The sequence below is a fragment of the Oreochromis aureus genome, linkage group 9, assembly GCF_013358895.1.
Source record: "Oreochromis aureus strain Israel breed Guangdong linkage group 9, ZZ_aureus, whole genome shotgun sequence".
NCBI lineage: Eukaryota > Metazoa > Chordata > Actinopteri > Cichliformes > Cichlidae > Oreochromis > Oreochromis aureus.
In genome coordinates, this window is record NC_052950.1 from 13,910,524 (window position 1) to 13,929,509 (window position 18,986).

The following is an 18,986-nucleotide window of genomic DNA, read 5'->3' on the forward strand; positions in this document are numbered from 1 at the left end:
ACGGCAATAAAAAGAAAGCACGATGAATTAAGAAAAAGTTGCAGGGCACATCCTCATGAGTCATTTCACATGTTAGTGTTGTCTTATCCCTCTTGACGATGTGTGTGAGTATATTCTTGTGTTTTCATGGGCATCGGTACGTACATCAATAAGTAACATGTGAATTCATGCGTGATAGTGTTTGCTTTTCCCGAGTGTACATTTTGTACCTTTTCTGTATCCCCCTGAATCACTTCACTGATTTTACAGTCTTGAAATGCCATTTGTCAAAGCTAAAGCCTGAACCTTGCAGAATTGTATCTTTGTATATATGTCAGTCAATATTAGAAACAAATAAATTTAATCCAATCTATGTTCATTCTGTTGAAATAAATGTCATTGTAGGGTAAAGGACTATTTATTGGTTCATTTACTGTGTACCTTTAATATTTGTAACAGTAACCAATAATGACCAAGTGTTCAGTCAGTCCAAAAACAAAATGGGAAAAAAAAGAGAAAATCAACGAGAAGGGAATATTTTGGCAATTTCAAATACAGGTTTTTGCCTCATTGTTTTATGTCAAACAAGCTGTCAGAGCTGTCGAGCGTTGCTCAAGCTAGGTCATAATTTCACTCCTATTCCATCATGGGTTTTGCTTTCATGCCAGCAATCGTTTTGCAAGGATGGGTGAACTTGCAGAAAATAAAAGTTTTCTTACCAAATTATACCATTTCAGAGGATTCAGTCATCTGCATCACTGAAATGTTGCTCACTGAATATCATGAAGAAAATAAACCCCAAACCTCAGATCACATGAAGGAGAGAGATGGAAAATAAAATAGCACTGCTGTCATCTATATTCCTCTGTGGAAGGAGTCACACTTTCTATAGTTTTTGTACATGCTGCTGTGAAATCTCGTGTTTTTTCTCTTTTATTTTATTGTATCTCTATAGCACCTTTCTGATCTTATAGAACACACAACGCACTTTGTGTTCAGTTGACCCAGAGTGAATAAAGCATGCACTCTGTCATATTGTCTGACCCCAGATATGTTGGAGCTTCAGCTTGGTGATGTTTCTATTGCTCAGCTCTGTTCCTTATTTCTCTCTTGCCTCCATGCCCATTTTATTTGAAGTGGATGACTGCTTTTAGCCTCACTTAATCCGTTTTTTGTGTGTATGTGTGTGTGAGGGAGAGAAAGTGAAGTCTTAAGGAGTTGTGTTGCTTTATGATGCACAAACATACTAGGAAAATGTCAAAAATCTTTAAATGCAGACTCAATTTTGAGATATATATGCTTTTTATCTTCATTTCAGACATTAGTCTAACATCGCTATCACAAGCACAACATTTTGTTTCTAATCATTCTAATCCTTTGTATCATCGTCTCAGCTTTCTACCTTCTCCTGCTCCCTCGTGATCTGCTCATCAATGATCTGATGTGATCTGATGTCATGCATGTCAAAACGTACAGTGGTGAAAAGCCAGTGAGAAGTCATTGGTAATATCAGTTTTAGATGCAGAGTTCACAATAGTGAAATCATGTTATGTTTGTCATTGTCTGAATGATCTATTTTATCATATTTTAAACAATATTTTTCGTCATATTTTTTCATTAATGTCTTCTACTCCTATCCTAATGCTATCATTTCCACAGTCGGCCTCATTATCTGCCCGCTCGCTCTGTTGTTTTTAAGCCGATCTTTCTCTTTTTTCTTTTTTCTTTTTTTTTTTTTTAGCAAATCCTGAAGTGATAGCACTCTGTGTTGCATTATTGCTCCATTGAGATCTAATGAGAATAGCAGGTGGATAAACTAATCACTGGTATATTAGTTTTTCTCTGCTGATTACACTCTTTCCCTCTCACACAAACACAAACGGGCTGCACACAAAACAGCACTGAAATATTAACATGCAAACACCCAAACTTACACAGTGCCCAAGGAGGATTTAGTCACCTTGAGGTGAACTGTAGGGTAAGTTCAGAATTAACCAGTAATGCTGGGATAAGAGCTAAAATAAAATAAAATTTCACTTCTTTATATTTCTCATCAAAGGAATTTTTTTTAAGTAGTCCTGATCAATAGTTCTCCAGACTTTCTGAAAGTCCTTCAGAGTTTTTCTTTGAACATTGGCTGCTTTTTCACTCATTTTCAGTCTAGTCCTCATACCTGAATATTTTCAGATGAACAAAAGCTCCAAAGCTGTGCGATGTCCTTCAAGAAGTCTAGAGAACTATTCCTGAAGACTACTTAAAAGAAAACAAGAAATCTTGCAGACAAATAGTTCAGACTATACTGAATAATAAAGGGAGTTATACCAAATAAGACTTTCAAGCTTTTAAAGTTGTACAAACTTTGTTTTTTTATATATATATCAATTTCCATGCAAGTTTGCAGATGTTTCAATAAAGCTCTGCACCTGTTTCCCATTTTCCAACCCAACATTCAGGGTAGTTTTTGCACGTGACTATAATGATTGTGTGTAACTCAAAATTGTGCACAAACACTTCCGATATAGATAGATGTCTGAAGCCACTGCAACACTTCCAATTTCCACTTTATATTTTATCACTCTCTAGGCTTTTAGTCCAGATTTAACTTCCCCATCACAACCAACCCTCCCTATGATAGCAGAGAGTGTATTCAAAAACTGAGTGATAAGAGAAAGAGGACAGAAAAAGAAAGATGTTTAAGTACTGATGTAAATGTAGAGTGTGTGTGGGTGGTTTGAAGGATGCACATGCTTGTGTGTTTCTGTAACATAGAGAGAGTGCAGGGGGAAATTACAGAAAGAAGAATTTGTTTGTGTGCGTGTGTGTGCATGTGCGTCTGTGTGTGTGTGTATGTGCGTGTGTATGTACATCTGAGTGGATCTGCCAAGTCATCTCACTTGTTTAATGTCAGGGCAGGTCTCTGACCTCTACAGTAAGTGTCTGGTTGTGTAATGTGAATCTGGTAGTGGAAGAATGCATTTACACACCCACCTTTTTCTCTCTCACACACACTTTCACAGAGCACAGTTGTGGATCATGACTTTAGAGGGCATTGCATTGAATCACATTCATATCCTGCAGACTTAGAGTAACTGTAACAACACCTAGTACCTGACTGACCCCAGCCTACTGTGAATGTAACCTTAAACTAACTTCTGAATATCTTCACCTTAAAATGTAATGATTTACATATTGTCATCCCCTTAATGTGACTGAGTAAACAACATTTTTATGTCCACACACACTTACACACACGACAAAGAAAGTTTCACAGGTAAATCAACACACATTTAAATGTTAATATTGTTAATATTTTGTTTGACCTTAGTGTGATCGCTACATGGCAAAATAATATTGGATAATTTGCGGCTGGTTAACACACATAGACATATGAACTGACACTGTGACACCTTCATTAGTGATAAGGCATGAAGGTACATTTGTTGGACATGGACACACACTCACACATCTGCACGGACGAGCATCCTCATTAGCATCATGGCAAAAAAAAATAGTCCACCCATCCTGTTTGTTATTCAGTGGCAAGAGCATGATTGCAAATCAGGAGACAATTTTTCCAGCAGGCTCTTGTTCGTCCACCAGCTTAATCCTGTGCCTACACTTTGAATCTCTGAGTATCATGGATGGGGATTTGATTGGTCAATTTTGTTCACTTTTGGTTGTATCATGGCAGAAGTTGGAGTGGCAGTTCTCAGTGTTATCAGACATAATTGCAGTGCAGTCTGTTGACAGTTGGTCACTGATATCAACCCTTTCATCAATCTGTAAAAAAAGAGAAAAAGAAAAACAACAATACAGTCTAAAGAAGGCTCGGTTTACTCACCTTAAATCAGGGTACTCAAACTAATCACACAGAAACTTTAATCAGCTTTAATGGGGTTTAATGATGATGTTCAGAGTAGTACACTGACCTTTGAAGAGGCGGAAGTGAATAGATAATTTTTCTGTAGAGCTTGGTAAATTAGTACAAATGGTGAAGAGTGATATTGCAAATCAGCCATTGGATGGTTGGTTCAAGCAGGATAAAAAAAACATTAAAAGTAAAAATCAGTGATCGTTTTTCATACATTTATTTTTGTAAAAACACACACACAGATTAAAATAGCACTATGTTAGAATAATATACTGTTTGTTAATGATGAATGTAGTCACTCTTGTATCACCATGTTGACTGGCACCATATTAGCTTTTTGAAACAATTTCTGACGAGTGAAATGTGTGAATCTGATGGGGAAATAATAACAACAATAATAATAATAATAAGACACTACATACTCATGTTGTCGTGGCTTGCCAATTATAAGCTAAACCTCATAATTGCTTACATGACCTTACTGTAAACATACCCTGCTTTATTGTCCCCTTTGACTGTAATTAGAAGTATAATTTAAAAATAACATCAGATTTTGCAAAATAAGACTTTAAATATCAGCTAAGACCAGTGACTTGTTTTTGTTTGTTTGCTTGTAACCAAAGCAGGAATACTCTGCTGACCATTAGAAAAAAACAGATTTAACATGCTTTGTTTGTTCCAATCTACTTCCATCTTTTACATACAGTCTGTGGTTAGATTGTATATCACAGTACAACAATATCGTTATCCAATTGGAAAAGTGTCATGAGGGTATCAGATTAAGGCTGACTCCTGGTTTGGATACAGTACAATACACAGCTCAATCTTAATGAGCGTGGTGCGATACAGTGTAATGGTCTAGGTCACCTCAGCATCTACTGGCCCATTTAATGAATGTTTGACTGAGAGTATGTTTCACTGGTCTATTGTTTGGCTGTGTAAACATCCAGTAATTGCACTCTGCAACGGGGGAATAGTACCACCGGGCTGAAAATTACGGATCAGCAAATGCGGGATAATGGCCGTGTGAAAATGTGTGTATTTTTTCCTCTTTGTAGTTATGAGGGAGCGTATATTTGTGTATTCAAAGACACACAAACATACGCTGTGTCTCATATCACATGCATGTGCTATCTGCAAGTGTGCACACTTGTGTGGTTATGTCTCGCGCGCATTGATGTTTGCGTGCGTGTGAGCTCTTCCCTTTGTTCACTTACAGTGTGTGTATAATACGCTGTGCACGTGCATGAGTGCACGCCCTTTTCTGGGCGTGTAAATAAATGAACACCTGTCTGTCAGCCTAATGCCCTATTCGATTATGCCTCCGATTCTGTGTGTTCAGCTAATTGCGAGGACTTGTGCTGGCGTTTGTGTTTTCCTTACCCTGGCAAATCGCTCTGTGGCCCTGCACACTAATGTTCCCCTTCAACAACCTCACCCATGCAAGCTTCACAAACACATACCTGCAAGCACACAAACTCTCCCAGTTGACATTTTCTACATTTTAATTTTCAAGTGGCCATACTCTACTATTGTAATCTGCTCTAAATAAGCGACTTATTTAACCACGCAGCAGAAACGTTTAGTGGACAGCGATACACTGAAAGAACAAAGAAAATAAACAGCATAAACACCATCGTTCTTACTGTATCTGAATGCTCCTTCAATACAGTTCTTTTATAAGAATTATAGATGAAGCGCGCTGTCTAACCCGAAAATCATTAAGGATTTTGATGACAATTTTGCTGTTCACCGTACTTTAATTAATTACTGTAACATTACTTAGTCTCTACACTCTTAACCTTAATTTTTGCTATTTTAGTTTCATAAAAAACTTATAAGTGTACATTTTATTTTGTATTTGTGATTTGTTAGTTTCAAACTATACATTCATCACTAGCTCTTTTCCCATCATTATTTGTTTCTCTGTTCCATGCAAGGTGAGCTGGTCTCACTGAGCAATGCTCATTCTTCTTACTTAATTCTTTGCTCAGTCCTATTCAACCTCCTGAGCCCCAGACTCCCAGCTGGAAGATGCCATAGAGAAAGCATATTGATTTTTCTTGTCATCTGATGGTTGCTGCATGAAACAAAGAAAGAAAAAAACTCCAGACAGAGAGAAGGAGAGTGATACACAGGTGTGGCGGTATGTGGAGACAAAGGGAAGGAAAGGAGCTCGAGAAAAACCACACGTAGCTCCAACTGTAGAGAACTAGTAATCTTTTCATTCTTATGTCCATACTTATTATTATCTGCATTGGAATTTCCTGCTCTTATTCATGGTCTCCTATTTTGTGCTCCTATCTCCATTTCTTCCTGTCTTTGTATGGAATTAATGGCTCACTTTTCTGTTTTCATGAATAGAGGTGAAATGTGATTACGAGAGCCATTCCCATTTGCCCATCAGTAACCGAGGAGCAGAAGGCAAGAAGTAGGGGGATGGTGACACACGATAAGGTGTTTTTATTGTAGCTGACTCACGGCAGATTTTTTTTGCTTGTTTATTTCTGCATTGGCTTCATTTTAGGCTCAGTCCATCTATCTCTATCCATTCATTTGTCAGCTCAGCTGTTATGGGCTTCAACCTTTCTCTTCCCCCACCTTTCATTGATCCCATTTGCTGGAGCTGTGGCTTTTGTTTGGTTCTTCCAGGTCTACACAGAGAATTTTTTAGCAGGCGAGAAGAACGTGGGCAAAACACATTATGTTGCCTAGAGCCATTAAAGGCCAGGGGAGAACACAAGCGTTGTGATTCTGTAGAAAGTGCTGTGGTTTTAAAAGGTCTATGTCAACTGCTCCTAAGGCCACGTGGTCTTTTACAGTATGTTTTTTATTTTCTAACTAGAAAATCCACACACTTACAGATATGAGTTTAATGTGATTACCTCAGGGCTGTCTCAATCGAGACAGAATTACTTTTGTGGAAATTTTGTACGATTGTATGTCACTTTGCACATGTTTGTACAGAAGGTGTGATTCATATGTTGTTTCTTTTTTCAATTTCTGTTGTCGTGTATTCTAATAATAATGAACAACAAAGAAGAAATCAATTATGAGTTGGAGCATTTCAGGGATGTAATATATATTGATTCCCCATTTAAACTGAAGGGGAATAGGTGCATCCTAATGATCCTAATACGGGCACAACATATGCTGTTTGAAAGTTCCTGTTTCTGTTGGACGAGGACAAGGGCATCCCAAAACTTTCCCGCGTATTTCTAGCTTACCTCTCGATTAAGGGACGTTTCCAGGGTGACTCCACGCAGAGTCACAGTCATTATGAATCGGGCCATATGCTCAGCCCAAGAGTCAGCACAGGTGCGTGGCATTCACCGATCATGCTGCATGCTGCTGGGAACAAGGAACAAAAAATGTCAGAACAAAAAGTGACACTTGAGGTTTGTTCACATTCAATTAACTCATTAATGTTAAACAAACAAACAGAAAACTGACTTAGAACATGAAGCTGGACATGAACCCGACTGAGTGCCGTCTAAGCACCCCGGGAGACGTCTGAAGTTCACACTGTAGTAAAACAAAACCTGGTCAGTGAATGTAATTTGGACAACTTGATTTTTTGTTTGGCTGACACATATTTTAGTTCAGTCATCTTAAATAGATCTAAACAAGCTAATGCAAATATTTTGTAATATTATATAACTTGACCATGATGATTTAACATACTGAGGTAAACATTAGGTTGATATAAATATGTTTACAATACATAAACCATAAATTATTGTCCCAGTTTATCAGTACCACATTTTGCACATGAGGTGAATCTTCCTCCGTGGCTGTGTACCAAAGAGAAACATAAATGTAACTTTGCAGCATTTGTCAGTAGTTCACATCAGCAGTGCTGGCTATTTTCCCTGGATAGCATCTTAATTAAGTTGCACTTAATTAAAGGACCTGCCATTGAACTAAAAGCCACTGTTTGTGCATCTCTCACATGCAGCCTATTCGGGCATCTGTTTGTCTATCGAACTGCTGTCTTTTTTTTTGTATTTACCTTGGGTAGTACACTCTATGCTGAGGAGCACTTTTTTACACACACAGATTGATGCAAAATGCATAAAATAACACCTCACTTAGTTCAGTTCTGAGGACAATAATACTTACTCACACTTAAGTATCTACATTTTTTTACCACTCCTTTTAGGCTTTTGACAGCCATTGGCAGTCAACAGGAAATATTAAAATGAAAAAGACAGGAAGCAGATAGTCTGGTCTACTAAAATGCTAAATAATTTGATCTTCAGTGTTGAAGAGAATACCATTTGCTCCCCAAACCAACAGCCAACCTTATTCAGGTCCTTCATAGTAACTGCTTTTTCTCTCTACTCTCTCCTACACTGCCCCCTCCCTCTGCCCTCCCTCTGTCTTAACAGAGTGATGAAGATTGATGTTCAGGTCCTAATTAGCATCTGCTTTAGTATGCACACTGCCAGTTTGTCCATTCCTGACCCTCCAATCAGTTAACAGACATGACAGGCCTTGTCCAATCAGATTAAGGCCAGCGGGACAGACTTCCTGTGTGGAGCTGTCACTCTAGATGCACTGTGGGCACCGCTGATGGATGTGATTTGGGCTAGGAGACCCAAATCATTTCAAAATTGTGTAAAACATCATGCATCGTATTAGGTTGTGCAGACAGATGAATAAGATTAACTACAACACCACGACAGTGTGCTGCAAATGCCCTCAAATGGGATAGAAGTGTTAATAAATGAAAGCGACATGATGTGACAGCTTGTTGATCTTAAACCATAAACATTTTAGTCTTAGTTGAATTTGCAACACTTTTGAAAACAGGTGTCAGGCTCAGTATTGCAACCGTCAATTTGTGGATCTCTTTGCATTACTTAATTTCTCCAACTCATGTATTTCGCCTCATAAAGCATCAACCAGTGAAATTCAACATTGTCGAGCTTATTGTGTTATAGTGTGTGTGTGTGAATACTGTCTATCAATGGCCAAGATGGGATTTCAGACTGAAGTTCAACTGTCTCATGAGACCTAGACATGAAAAGAGAGAGAGATGAAGAGAGGTTTAAAAAAAAGAAAGAAATCCTTTGATAGTCCTTGTATTTTCATGTGTTGTACTCTTCTATCACACTTTGCCTCCCTCAAACGTATGTGCGTGTGTGTGTGTGCATGTTCGTGTATGTGTGTGCGCATCAAAGCCCTACCATCACACAGCAGTCTTTTCCTTTGTCCCAGTTATATCACTCTGTCTCTGCCTCCGCCCCTCCTTCCCTTGCCACCTGCCTTTTTCATAGTCATGTCATACTGCTCTCCTGCCATACCTAGTGATTCCATTGAAAATATTTCACTGCAACACGCCCCCGCATGCCTCAAGAAATGGCAAAGTAACCTCTCTAACCAGGAACATGAAACTCTGTGCTGCAGCAGTGACACCTAATTTATTCCCCTACCCACTGGTGTGTCATATCAAAAACACACAGCTCGGGTATAAAAGAGCAAAGTCCACAAATTGTTCTGTGTGGCATTTATTACCACACAAAGCAAAAAAATAATAATAACGTAACATAAAGAATATGGCACATAAGTGGCAACATATTGTGGTGCAGATTCCTCAAAAGCTGTGTGGGTATTTAATGTGGCTTTTGCAGTTTTGTTGATACCGCGTCTTTGATCCGTTTTCACTTTTCCAGGCTGTGTTCCCCTCTGTTTCCATCCTGCTGTTTCACATCATTGGCACGTTGCCTTGTGGTGCATCTACCAGGGCTATGGCTCTCATTAGCACCTGTGTTGACATGACTGGCATCTCATCTGTTGTTTTCCTCTTTCTCCATCTTTTTTCTTTTTTCCTATTTTTCCTTTCCTGTCAGCTTCCTCTCGCTTGTTGTACTCACAGTTGCCCCCAAATGCTCAGTGTTTCCCCCCCCTAACTTTCACTCCTTATCCTCCCTCTCGCTTTCGCTTCTCTATCCTTCTCCCTTTTGCTCTGTTCCTCTCACTGTCTCTCCCTACCAGGGGTTTTTAATTAATGGCGAGCCATGATGCTTATCTTATCAGCAGATCACTCTGCTTTCTATTAACTACACTGACAGAACTGGGAGGCTGTAGGGGGATGGATGACACACACTCTCATACACATACAGTGACATAGCACATGATAGATACATATATATGGCGTCAGTACACCGAAGTATAGACACAAATGAATATATATGCACTTGCCATAACACTCATGCACACAAACAGACATGGAAGCAACAAGGGCCTCATAAACACACATCATGATGCTATCTTAATCTTGCCACACACCCTTACACACATAAACAAACTGCCCTGATGGTATCTCACTGTGTGATTTAAGGAACGTTGTTTGGGGGTCTCTCCTCCTAAATCCCCTAAATGCCTTGGGAATCCCTCCCTCTTCCTCCTTCTCTCTATCTGTCCTCTACCTCCCTCCTTCAATCCTGCTTTCCAGCTGAATGAACACTTATCATTCGGCAGATAAACAGCCGTCCATGCTGGAGCTTGCTTTATCTTTGAGAGCCATGTTTACTCCCCGTGAATGCTCTGCTTTCCACAGATGTTTCATAGACTGCATTCACTTGATCCGACAGAGATGAGCGCTGTGTCGAGGCTTCATTTTCTGCTGCAAAAACTATGGATGCACACACAATCTTCTACCCCATCAGGTTTAACTCCCCAGGCAGGTCAATTGTCCCGTATTTACCACATTTTCATGTTTGGGTCGGCTGAGCTAGGAGGCACAATAAATCAGCAGTTTGCACGATAGCTTGATGGGGATTACGGTGAGACACAGTTTGCTACAGAACAGTAAGCATGAAGGCAGAAACAACAAAATCAATCCTCAAACATCATGATCGATGGGAGCCGCAAAATTTCAACATAGGTTTTCGTCAGATCGCATTGAGAGTTGGCAGTTTTCTGAAAGCACAGAGAGAAAGAAGCAACAGAGAAACAGTTTACAAAGTGGTTATTGGAGAAAACATTACAGTGGATTGAGGCGGCACATGCTCGTGCACGAGCGTAGACATATCCAGTCGCCCACACTTTCACGCACACTCATAATTTCCTCATTTGGGGGACCATAGCAAAACAATTATCAGAGGGGGATAATACAATAAAGGAGACCATTTCCTGTATATTACCGAGGGACAAAACATTTATTTCACTTTGTCTAGTGTGTTCATGAGAGTATAAACTTCCAGTGGTGGAAAGTATAGGAAATAACTCAAACTGCAGACAGCAAGCAGGCAGCAGAAATGCTGTGCTGTGCAGCTCACAACACTTTTTAATTCTTTTTATAAGCTTTCTAAAAATTTCTCAGCATGCATCGCTTCATGCTTCTGCCAAAATCCTCTTTATTTGTATTAACTCGTATTTTGTCGCATCCATAAAAATTTACAAATAAGCTGTTGCCCTTCAGCTTGACCTTCAACATGATAATCCTCATCATCCTCATATTTGCTGGTTATCTCTCAAAAAATTGTCACACATGGTTGCTATGACAATGCTCCAAATCATCCATCTGAAAACTTTGAAAAGGTTTCAAAGATTTACTGCTATTCTAAGGAAATCTAGCTTGTCTTTTATTACGCTAAAATGCTAATACCATTTGTGGTAGATTTTTATCCATTTATTCAAGTTTTCATGATTGCCACGTGCTTAGCCTTGTGGCCTTATCTTTACTTTCTCTCATTTCCTGCACTTGTGTTGGATGGAAATGACGATATTTCAGCAAATTGGGCATTCAGCAGGTGATCTGTGTCATTTTTGTTCCACTGTGTTGCTTAGTTTCTAAAGCCTTCTCCCATTAGAAGTGAGTTTTCTTGTACTGAAAACAGAGTAGAGTGGATTTTGACATTTAAATCTCTCTTTCATTCATGCTCTGCCTTTGGATCCATCTGACTTTTTCTTTATATCCCGCATTAACGTTGACATGCAAGGTTGAATATCTGTGGCTGAAAAAAAGTCTCTGATTTTATTGAACTACTTTTAGGTAATATTTTTATTTCAGTGAGCTTTGTTAACCTGCTGAAGGAATAAACGTGTCTCCGTATGTCATTCTGCAGAGAGTTTGGGTGGAGAGATCCAGAGTTGCCAGAGGTGATCCAGATGTTACAGCACCAGTTCCCATCGGTGCAGTCCAATGCTGCAGCCTACCTACAGCATCTCTGCTTTGGAGACAACAAGATCAAAGCTGAGGTTTGTGTATACGTGTGTGTGCATGTATGTCCTTGTCTGTGTCTATCAGTGTGTCGCGCAGGTTTAGTATTATGTGAGAATTTGGTTAAAATCAGTGTTGCAAAGAAGGGAATGATTGTAACTTTTATAATGAAAGCCATCAAAATATGCGTATAAAAAACAGGTGAATACTTTGTGAGTAGAACAGGCTGTCAAAACTATTCAGAGGAAAGCTTTTGAGAAATAGTGCAATAGCTAACCAGTTTCACACTGATGTTCTGCTTGATAAAGCTTGCCACAATCACCATTCTTAAGATGTGCCTTCTACTGACTTGTATTTATTGAGGCAATGAAGCTCAAATAGTCCCGAAGCAGCAGGTTTGCCTCTCAAAACTAATTTTGCGGTGAAGCCCCTTTGAAACACTCTAATAAACCCTTTAATAAAGCTAGTGGCAATCTAAAACAGTGGCATTGGCACTTGCAGATGCATTCAAATCTGCATCTCTTCCCTCAACAGACACAAATTCACACACCCCTCCACAGTCTACATAACCTCAGAATCAATTTACAAGTACACGCGGTTGAGAACATTGACATTTTTTTTCTATATGAAATTAATTTCAGTGGAAACAGTCAATAGCTGCAACTGCAGCCTAATGAAAAGTGATACCATATAACTGTAATGCTCATTCATGCACAAATGTAAAGTGATGTGCGTCAGCACAATGTGTGCACATATGCAAATAGACATAAAACAATACAAAACAGAAAAATTAATATTAACCTTCTGCAAATCAAAGGCAATTAAACATGTAAACATGCACGCGGCTAATTTTCATTCACATCGACCCACTTACCCACCCACACAAAGACACACACGCAGGGATACAGAAATGCAATCACACTTACATGCGAAAACATCACACTTGATTCCTCTCCCTTCCCCTCACCCATGCAGCTCTGAAAGAAACCTAAGTGCTCATGTCTTTTATAATGGGTGCAATTATGTCTGAATAGAGGTGTCCAACAATGGTGAAAAAACATTACGTTGACAGTGAATTCTTTGGCCTGGCTTCATCAAGTCTGTTTCATTGTCATGCTTTGGGTCCAAGGCGTGGCTAAACACTGTTTACACAAAAAGAGAATTCAGCCAGTACTTTGGATCGAATCAAACAAAAACACACTTATATTCTCTGCAAACACGAGATACATTTCCACTTTTCCACATGTGCACAATGCACATGACAGCAATGCAGCGTGTGAAATATGATGCAATAAGAAACACAGTGAGATGTGCCTTAAGCTGTATTTCTTAAATAGTCTTTAATGAAAAACAAAGTTGATTGACGATCACTAAGCCAGATATGGGACATTAATTTAGTTAAAGATCCATTTGCTATATTGAAGCCAAATAGTGTAGTGTTTTTGTACACATACACGCACGCACGCGCACACACACACACACACACACACACACAAACACACACGCACGCACACATATAGATATAGATATAGATAGAAAGACAGAGATATAGATAGATATAATATGATATCATGTAGGACTATGGGTGAGTAGATGACCAGCATCCACACTGATCAAGAAACACCTGGTAGCTCAATGTTATAACATCAGTAGAGGACAGCTAGCTACCATTAAAGCTGGAGATCCAGAGGCTACCGTACAATGGGAAGAATAGTGAGCTGTATGAACATAATAAGCCAACTCTGATAGAAGAGAGCAGTGTAACTGAACCCGATGATACCTGCAGTAACAGAGGAAACTACTGACCTGTGGGGATTGTGGCCAGACTCAAGGTAGCCACCAAACCAAGGGCACAACTCCCCCGGCTCACTGACAAAGATCAGAGGAGATTATTGCAGATGTGATCACCGCTCTGCTCACCATCCACACTACTCGTATCACTGAAACCACAGAGCTCATAGATACCCCTGCCTCAGTAATCCTAGAAGGACCTGGGTATATGATCAAGAATGCGTGTAGAGAAAGCCCTTTGTGGAGAAGAAGGCTGGAATTTAAAATCAGAAAAGCTCAAAGGATATTAGTTGGTTAAGTGAAGTGTAGAAGGTCCATAACTGAGGCTCTAGAAACTGCCAAACGAATGTTGCAGCTCTGGCTGAAGAGATACCACCAGAGACGGAGGAGGAAAAATACGAGTGGCCTGTAGTATGCTACCAGGATGTACACTTAGTTGCAAGAGAATAATAGGACAGACTAGGATAACAACTAGGACAGACCCACCAGAGCTGAAGATGTTCTCCCAGAAGAATATCTGGGAGAAAAAGGCGCACATAACATCACCATTAAGTGGATCCCAGAGCAAGAGCCAGTCAGCATCACAAAGGCAGACATCCCTCAACGAGTTGTTGTTGGAGGAATGAAGAGCTGGACAGCACCAGGACTTAGCATGATCCACACCTGCTGGCCGAAAAGAAGAACACCACTCCATAAATGCGTGGAAGTACAAATTGAAGTAGTGGGACTACTAACAGCAGGTACTCATTTGGACTGGCTAACACAGGGAAGAACAATCCAACATGGTACAACACCATAAAATTACCAGCCGATTACCTCTGCCTCTCCACAACATGCAAGCTGGACCCAGGTATCATAGCAACAGACACGAATCACATGAGGCACATGGGTTAATATATGAGCACAGCCTAGGGCGTAGTAGGGCATTGTAAATTACACCAAAGCACCATTTCCTGGATAACACAGCACTACACTAGGACTGTAAGACCAGATAGACCAGCCTGAGCTTTGACTACAAGAAAGACTACAGCTCAGTGCCACACACGTAGAGTGTTTGGCTCCATACAAGGCTAATAGTACACTAATAATGTTAGTCAGGAACGGGGACTGTGGGAGACCACTGGAGACCAAGTCCAAGGCAATTGCACAAGTCACTATCAAGAGGTGATGCACTGCCCCTACTCCTCATCACCCACTCATGATCCACAACACGTAAAAAACTATATTAGTTTGTTTGGGGTTTTTTTTGGTCAGCTGTCCTTTAAAGGTCCGCTTTTTCTCCCATTTTACCACTTTAAGACATACTACTGGTAATGCGTGTTGCCATTATGTGTATTTCAAGTTTCGATCCTAATCATTTTTTAAACCATACCTTTGTACCTCTGGTTTTGAGCTTGATTTCAGTAAACTACACCCATATTGATACAGACCTGAATGAGACTCTGTTAATTACTTAAATACAGCCAAACTCTCAGTTTGTTTGTAACTTATGTGAATGCAAATTTTGTCAGATAACACTGAAATTACAGGAATCGAGATTTCAGTTCAGAGTAACTGCTTGGTAAATAAGTTGAGTATGTTAATATTTTTTCCCTGTATTGTAGTGGCCATATTAAATCCAGTACTTCATAGTTGTTCTGTTGTCTGACAACAGGGACATAACAATATGTACATGCAAAGACTGTATAGATTTAAAGATGTGTGTTTATAGTGAATTCGGCTGTAATAAAATATAGGACGAGCGTAGAGAGTCAGAGAGAAGCAAACAGATATAAACAGTTAAGTCTTAAAGTTTCTGTTGTTCATAGTTAGCTTTATCATTACTTTTTTTCCAGAGCTGAGTACATTAGTGCCTTTAAAGAATAGCAAGATTGTATTAGTGTTTCATCAAGTTTTTAGTTCAGGTGACAGGAGAACATAAAAGTATTAGTTTGGTTAGTTCAAGTTTTGTTTTTTTTCACATCACCATACAGCCATTATTTGATGTTTCACCAGAGCCATTACGCTTGTCGCATTCCACTGACTCCACTGACACACACACACACACACACACACACACACACACACACACACACACACACACACACACACACACACACACACACACACACACACACAAAGTTTACCTTGGAGAAGCTGGGATTTGCTGGGTGACTCCAGTGTTTAACACATTAGTCTGATTCAAAAGTAACGTGTTAAAATACCAGTCACACACACAAAATAAACTCATGAGGCAGAAAGCGGTCCTCTGCCAGCTAAAATTACCTTTTAGAGTTCAGTGGCTTTAACCAGAACAACAGTCGTCCCTGTCAAAGAAGCTCTGCGAGCTTTAAAATTGCTTTAAATACAGTCCACGGTTAAATTAATTGGGATTTTTGTTGTTGTTGTTGTTGTTACGAGATGTTTTGCTGCTGAACCTCCAGAGCAGTATTTTGAACATCCATATTAGCAGCATACTATGGTACAACTTTTAGCTCAACTCCTATTGGTTACATATGTTTTACATAGAAACAGAAGAAAATTCTTACTTCCTCCAGGTTTTCACAACTCATATTTTTTACATTGAAGTTCTGACAATCTCATAATCTTATAAAAACTCATTTTCATGATATGGGACTTTTAAATCAATTCATTTCAGTCAAAGGTAAATTTAAAATAAATGATCATAATGTCACTGCTTCATTACTATTAGTATCATTGTGATTAGCTTGGATGTTTAATAACATTCTCTTTTGTTGCACAAATCAGTTATGTATCTTTTCTCATCTTCAGAGTTGTAACAAAGTGACTTTTTTCTTTCATTTTAAACAAGCGAGAGTTTAAAAGGTCTGTATGAGTATCTTTGCTTTATTACAAAGGCTTCCAAACACATGAAGTGGCATTAAATTGTCAATTGTATTCTCTCCTGCTTATCAGCAGACAAAAAGAAAAATGTGTTATTAACGCTTTGAAGCATAGACAAAGACCAGCAGGAGCGTACGTTGATTAGCATTACTTCAATCCAGTTACACACATGGGCTTTTTTTTTACCTGGTCTGTGCCTGTAATTTCAAAAGAGAGGTGAGGTTTCATTTGATGGAGTTTTGTCCATGACAGTCCCTTCTTCTCTTCAACCAGAGGAAACATAATGGCACTGCTAACTTCCTGGATTTTTGTCCACTATATTTGTTCATTTTGACTTCTCCAATCAGCCAGCAGGGAAGTAGACAGGCCTATATCAGGATGAGTGCATTGCATGATTACAAGTGTGTGTTTATGTTATATTTTTACAAAAATATCCTGACAGGAGTAGTAGAATATATATTTCGTTAGCATTTAAGGTCACGGTTTTGTTTGTTTTCAATGTTGAAGGTTAGATTGTGTAACAAAGACACAGTTTCTACATTTTATTTTCTGCTGCTCAAATTTGGCAGACTACTGAAGGACAATGAGCTGTGAATGGTTTTAGCGAGTCACATTTCCCAGATTTTCTTTTGCTCCCTGATTTACTTCAGAGCTCTGTATTTTTTTTTTTTTTCCAGAAATTATACTGGCTATTAAATTCAAAAAGTTGAAATCACAGCTTTTTATAACTGTCTATTCATTTTATAGTGTCTAATCTGTGTGTGTCATTCCAAAATCACTACTGGTATTTAGGAAATTGACAGCTTCTCTAACAAAATAATTACTATTTTGTTTTGTATTGTTGTAGCAGGTGATTTAAGACATTACTTGACAGCACTAAAGATTTCTTCTTTTTGGCTGTAGTGAAAAGGAACATTATGATTTTTTTGTCATTTGAAATATTCTTGCATTAAGTTGTGATTTCCTGCCTCACTTTATATACAATTATATGTATATATTAAAGCATTTTTTTTAGAAAGATAATGTACAGGAAGTCCTGCATTGTAGTACCTACTTGGTTCTTGAGACATACAGTGACATCTATGTGAAAGTAGATGCTTTTTAAAGCTGTTTGGTATGACCCTGGATTAAGAGGCTTATATTCTTATTCTTATTTTCAGTCACATTGAGCAGCTGAATACAGCCACAGCACGGCTCCTATTCATTGCTAAAGAGATATTCTGTAGCAGCAAATATAAGTGGAAAGATAGAAACAGAAACCAGAAAAAAGAAGTTTTTAAAAAGAAAGAAGAAAAATATTGGCGAAAAAACAAGAAAATATTGCCCTATGATATCTTGGAACTGGTACATAGAGTGACACAATGTTCTGTTTCTTGGTTGATGACATTTATATGTGCTTGTGTACACCTGTTTCAACACAGGTATGAGTGGACATTTTAGATTAGATGTGTCAGTGTGAGCATGTTTTAATTTATGGTTATATGTATGGATATTTTTCTTTTTCCTACACAAATACTGCGAGCAGGAAAGAGAAGTCAAATATACAGAAAGTGAAAGAGAGAGAGAGGCTGTGTTTCGTGTGTGTGTGTATCTGTGTTTGATAAGGTAGATGGAGGTCTGGCTGCAGCCTAGACTGCAGAGGCAGCTTGCCAAATTCATCTTCAGCATCATTTATAGCATCTTTAGACACATACACAGTACAAATGCTGTATCATCCACACGCATAACTAAATTCACACCTACAACCAGTTATATGCTGTATATTTCACACATAGTGAATTAAAACAGAACCGTTGACATGGCAGCTAATAGATTTCCTTTGGGTATGCAAAACACAGGCTCACAGTCTCAACCTGAGCTTTAGTTACATCAGTAATTCATTTTAGGTTGCAGCCATATCAATATCCATTTATCCAACAAGCGGCTTGATGGGGGACGAATGTGACCCCTGACTCTTTGTCATTTCTCAGCCTCAAAAGAATCAGGCTTTAGATTTTTAGGCCGTGAACTCTGCAAATGCTGTAAATATCTGTTCAGTAGACATGAATGTGGAAGATGAGAAATGCAGCAAATGATTCTTAATGATACTGCAGCAGTAGTATATGTTTCTGTCCCTCTTCACAGCGTATTTTCCACTTAGCTTTTCCCCCTTATGTACATTTAGGTCAATAAGTTGGTTTTAAATCAAACTGTATGTATGTGTAGTTGAAGTGCAGACTTTCAGCTTTACTTCAAGGGATTTAGCAAGAACCTATGGATATCACTAAACGCTGTGTTTCCTCCTTTGAGATGCTCTGTCACTGCCAAGCTTTTACTGCAGCTACCTTCAAA

The 18,986-nt window shown here is 38.9% G+C and overlaps 1 protein-coding gene and 1 long non-coding RNA gene across 4 annotated transcripts in view; one reads left to right on the plus strand and one right to left on the minus strand.

The window, feature by feature from the left end:
• The window catches only part of ctnnd2a (catenin (cadherin-associated protein), delta 2a), a 246,588-nt gene that overhangs the window by 155,570 nt on the left and 72,032 nt on the right, over window positions 1-18,986 (plus strand). For all 3 annotated transcript variants that reach the window (XM_039617817.1, XM_039617816.1, XM_039617818.1), the window contains one exon: window positions 11,926-12,058. In XM_039617817.1, coding sequence (XP_039473751.1) covers window positions 11,926-12,058 — 133 coding nt within the window. The remainder of the gene's footprint in view (window positions 1-11,925; window positions 12,059-18,986) is intronic.
• Window positions 3,305-7,198, minus strand: LOC120442065. The gene is made up of 3 exons (XR_005614494.1): window positions 7,078-7,198; window positions 3,909-3,949; window positions 3,305-3,759 (listed from the first exon to the last, which is right to left on the minus strand). It is a non-coding gene; the product is annotated as an uncharacterized LOC120442065 (long non-coding RNA).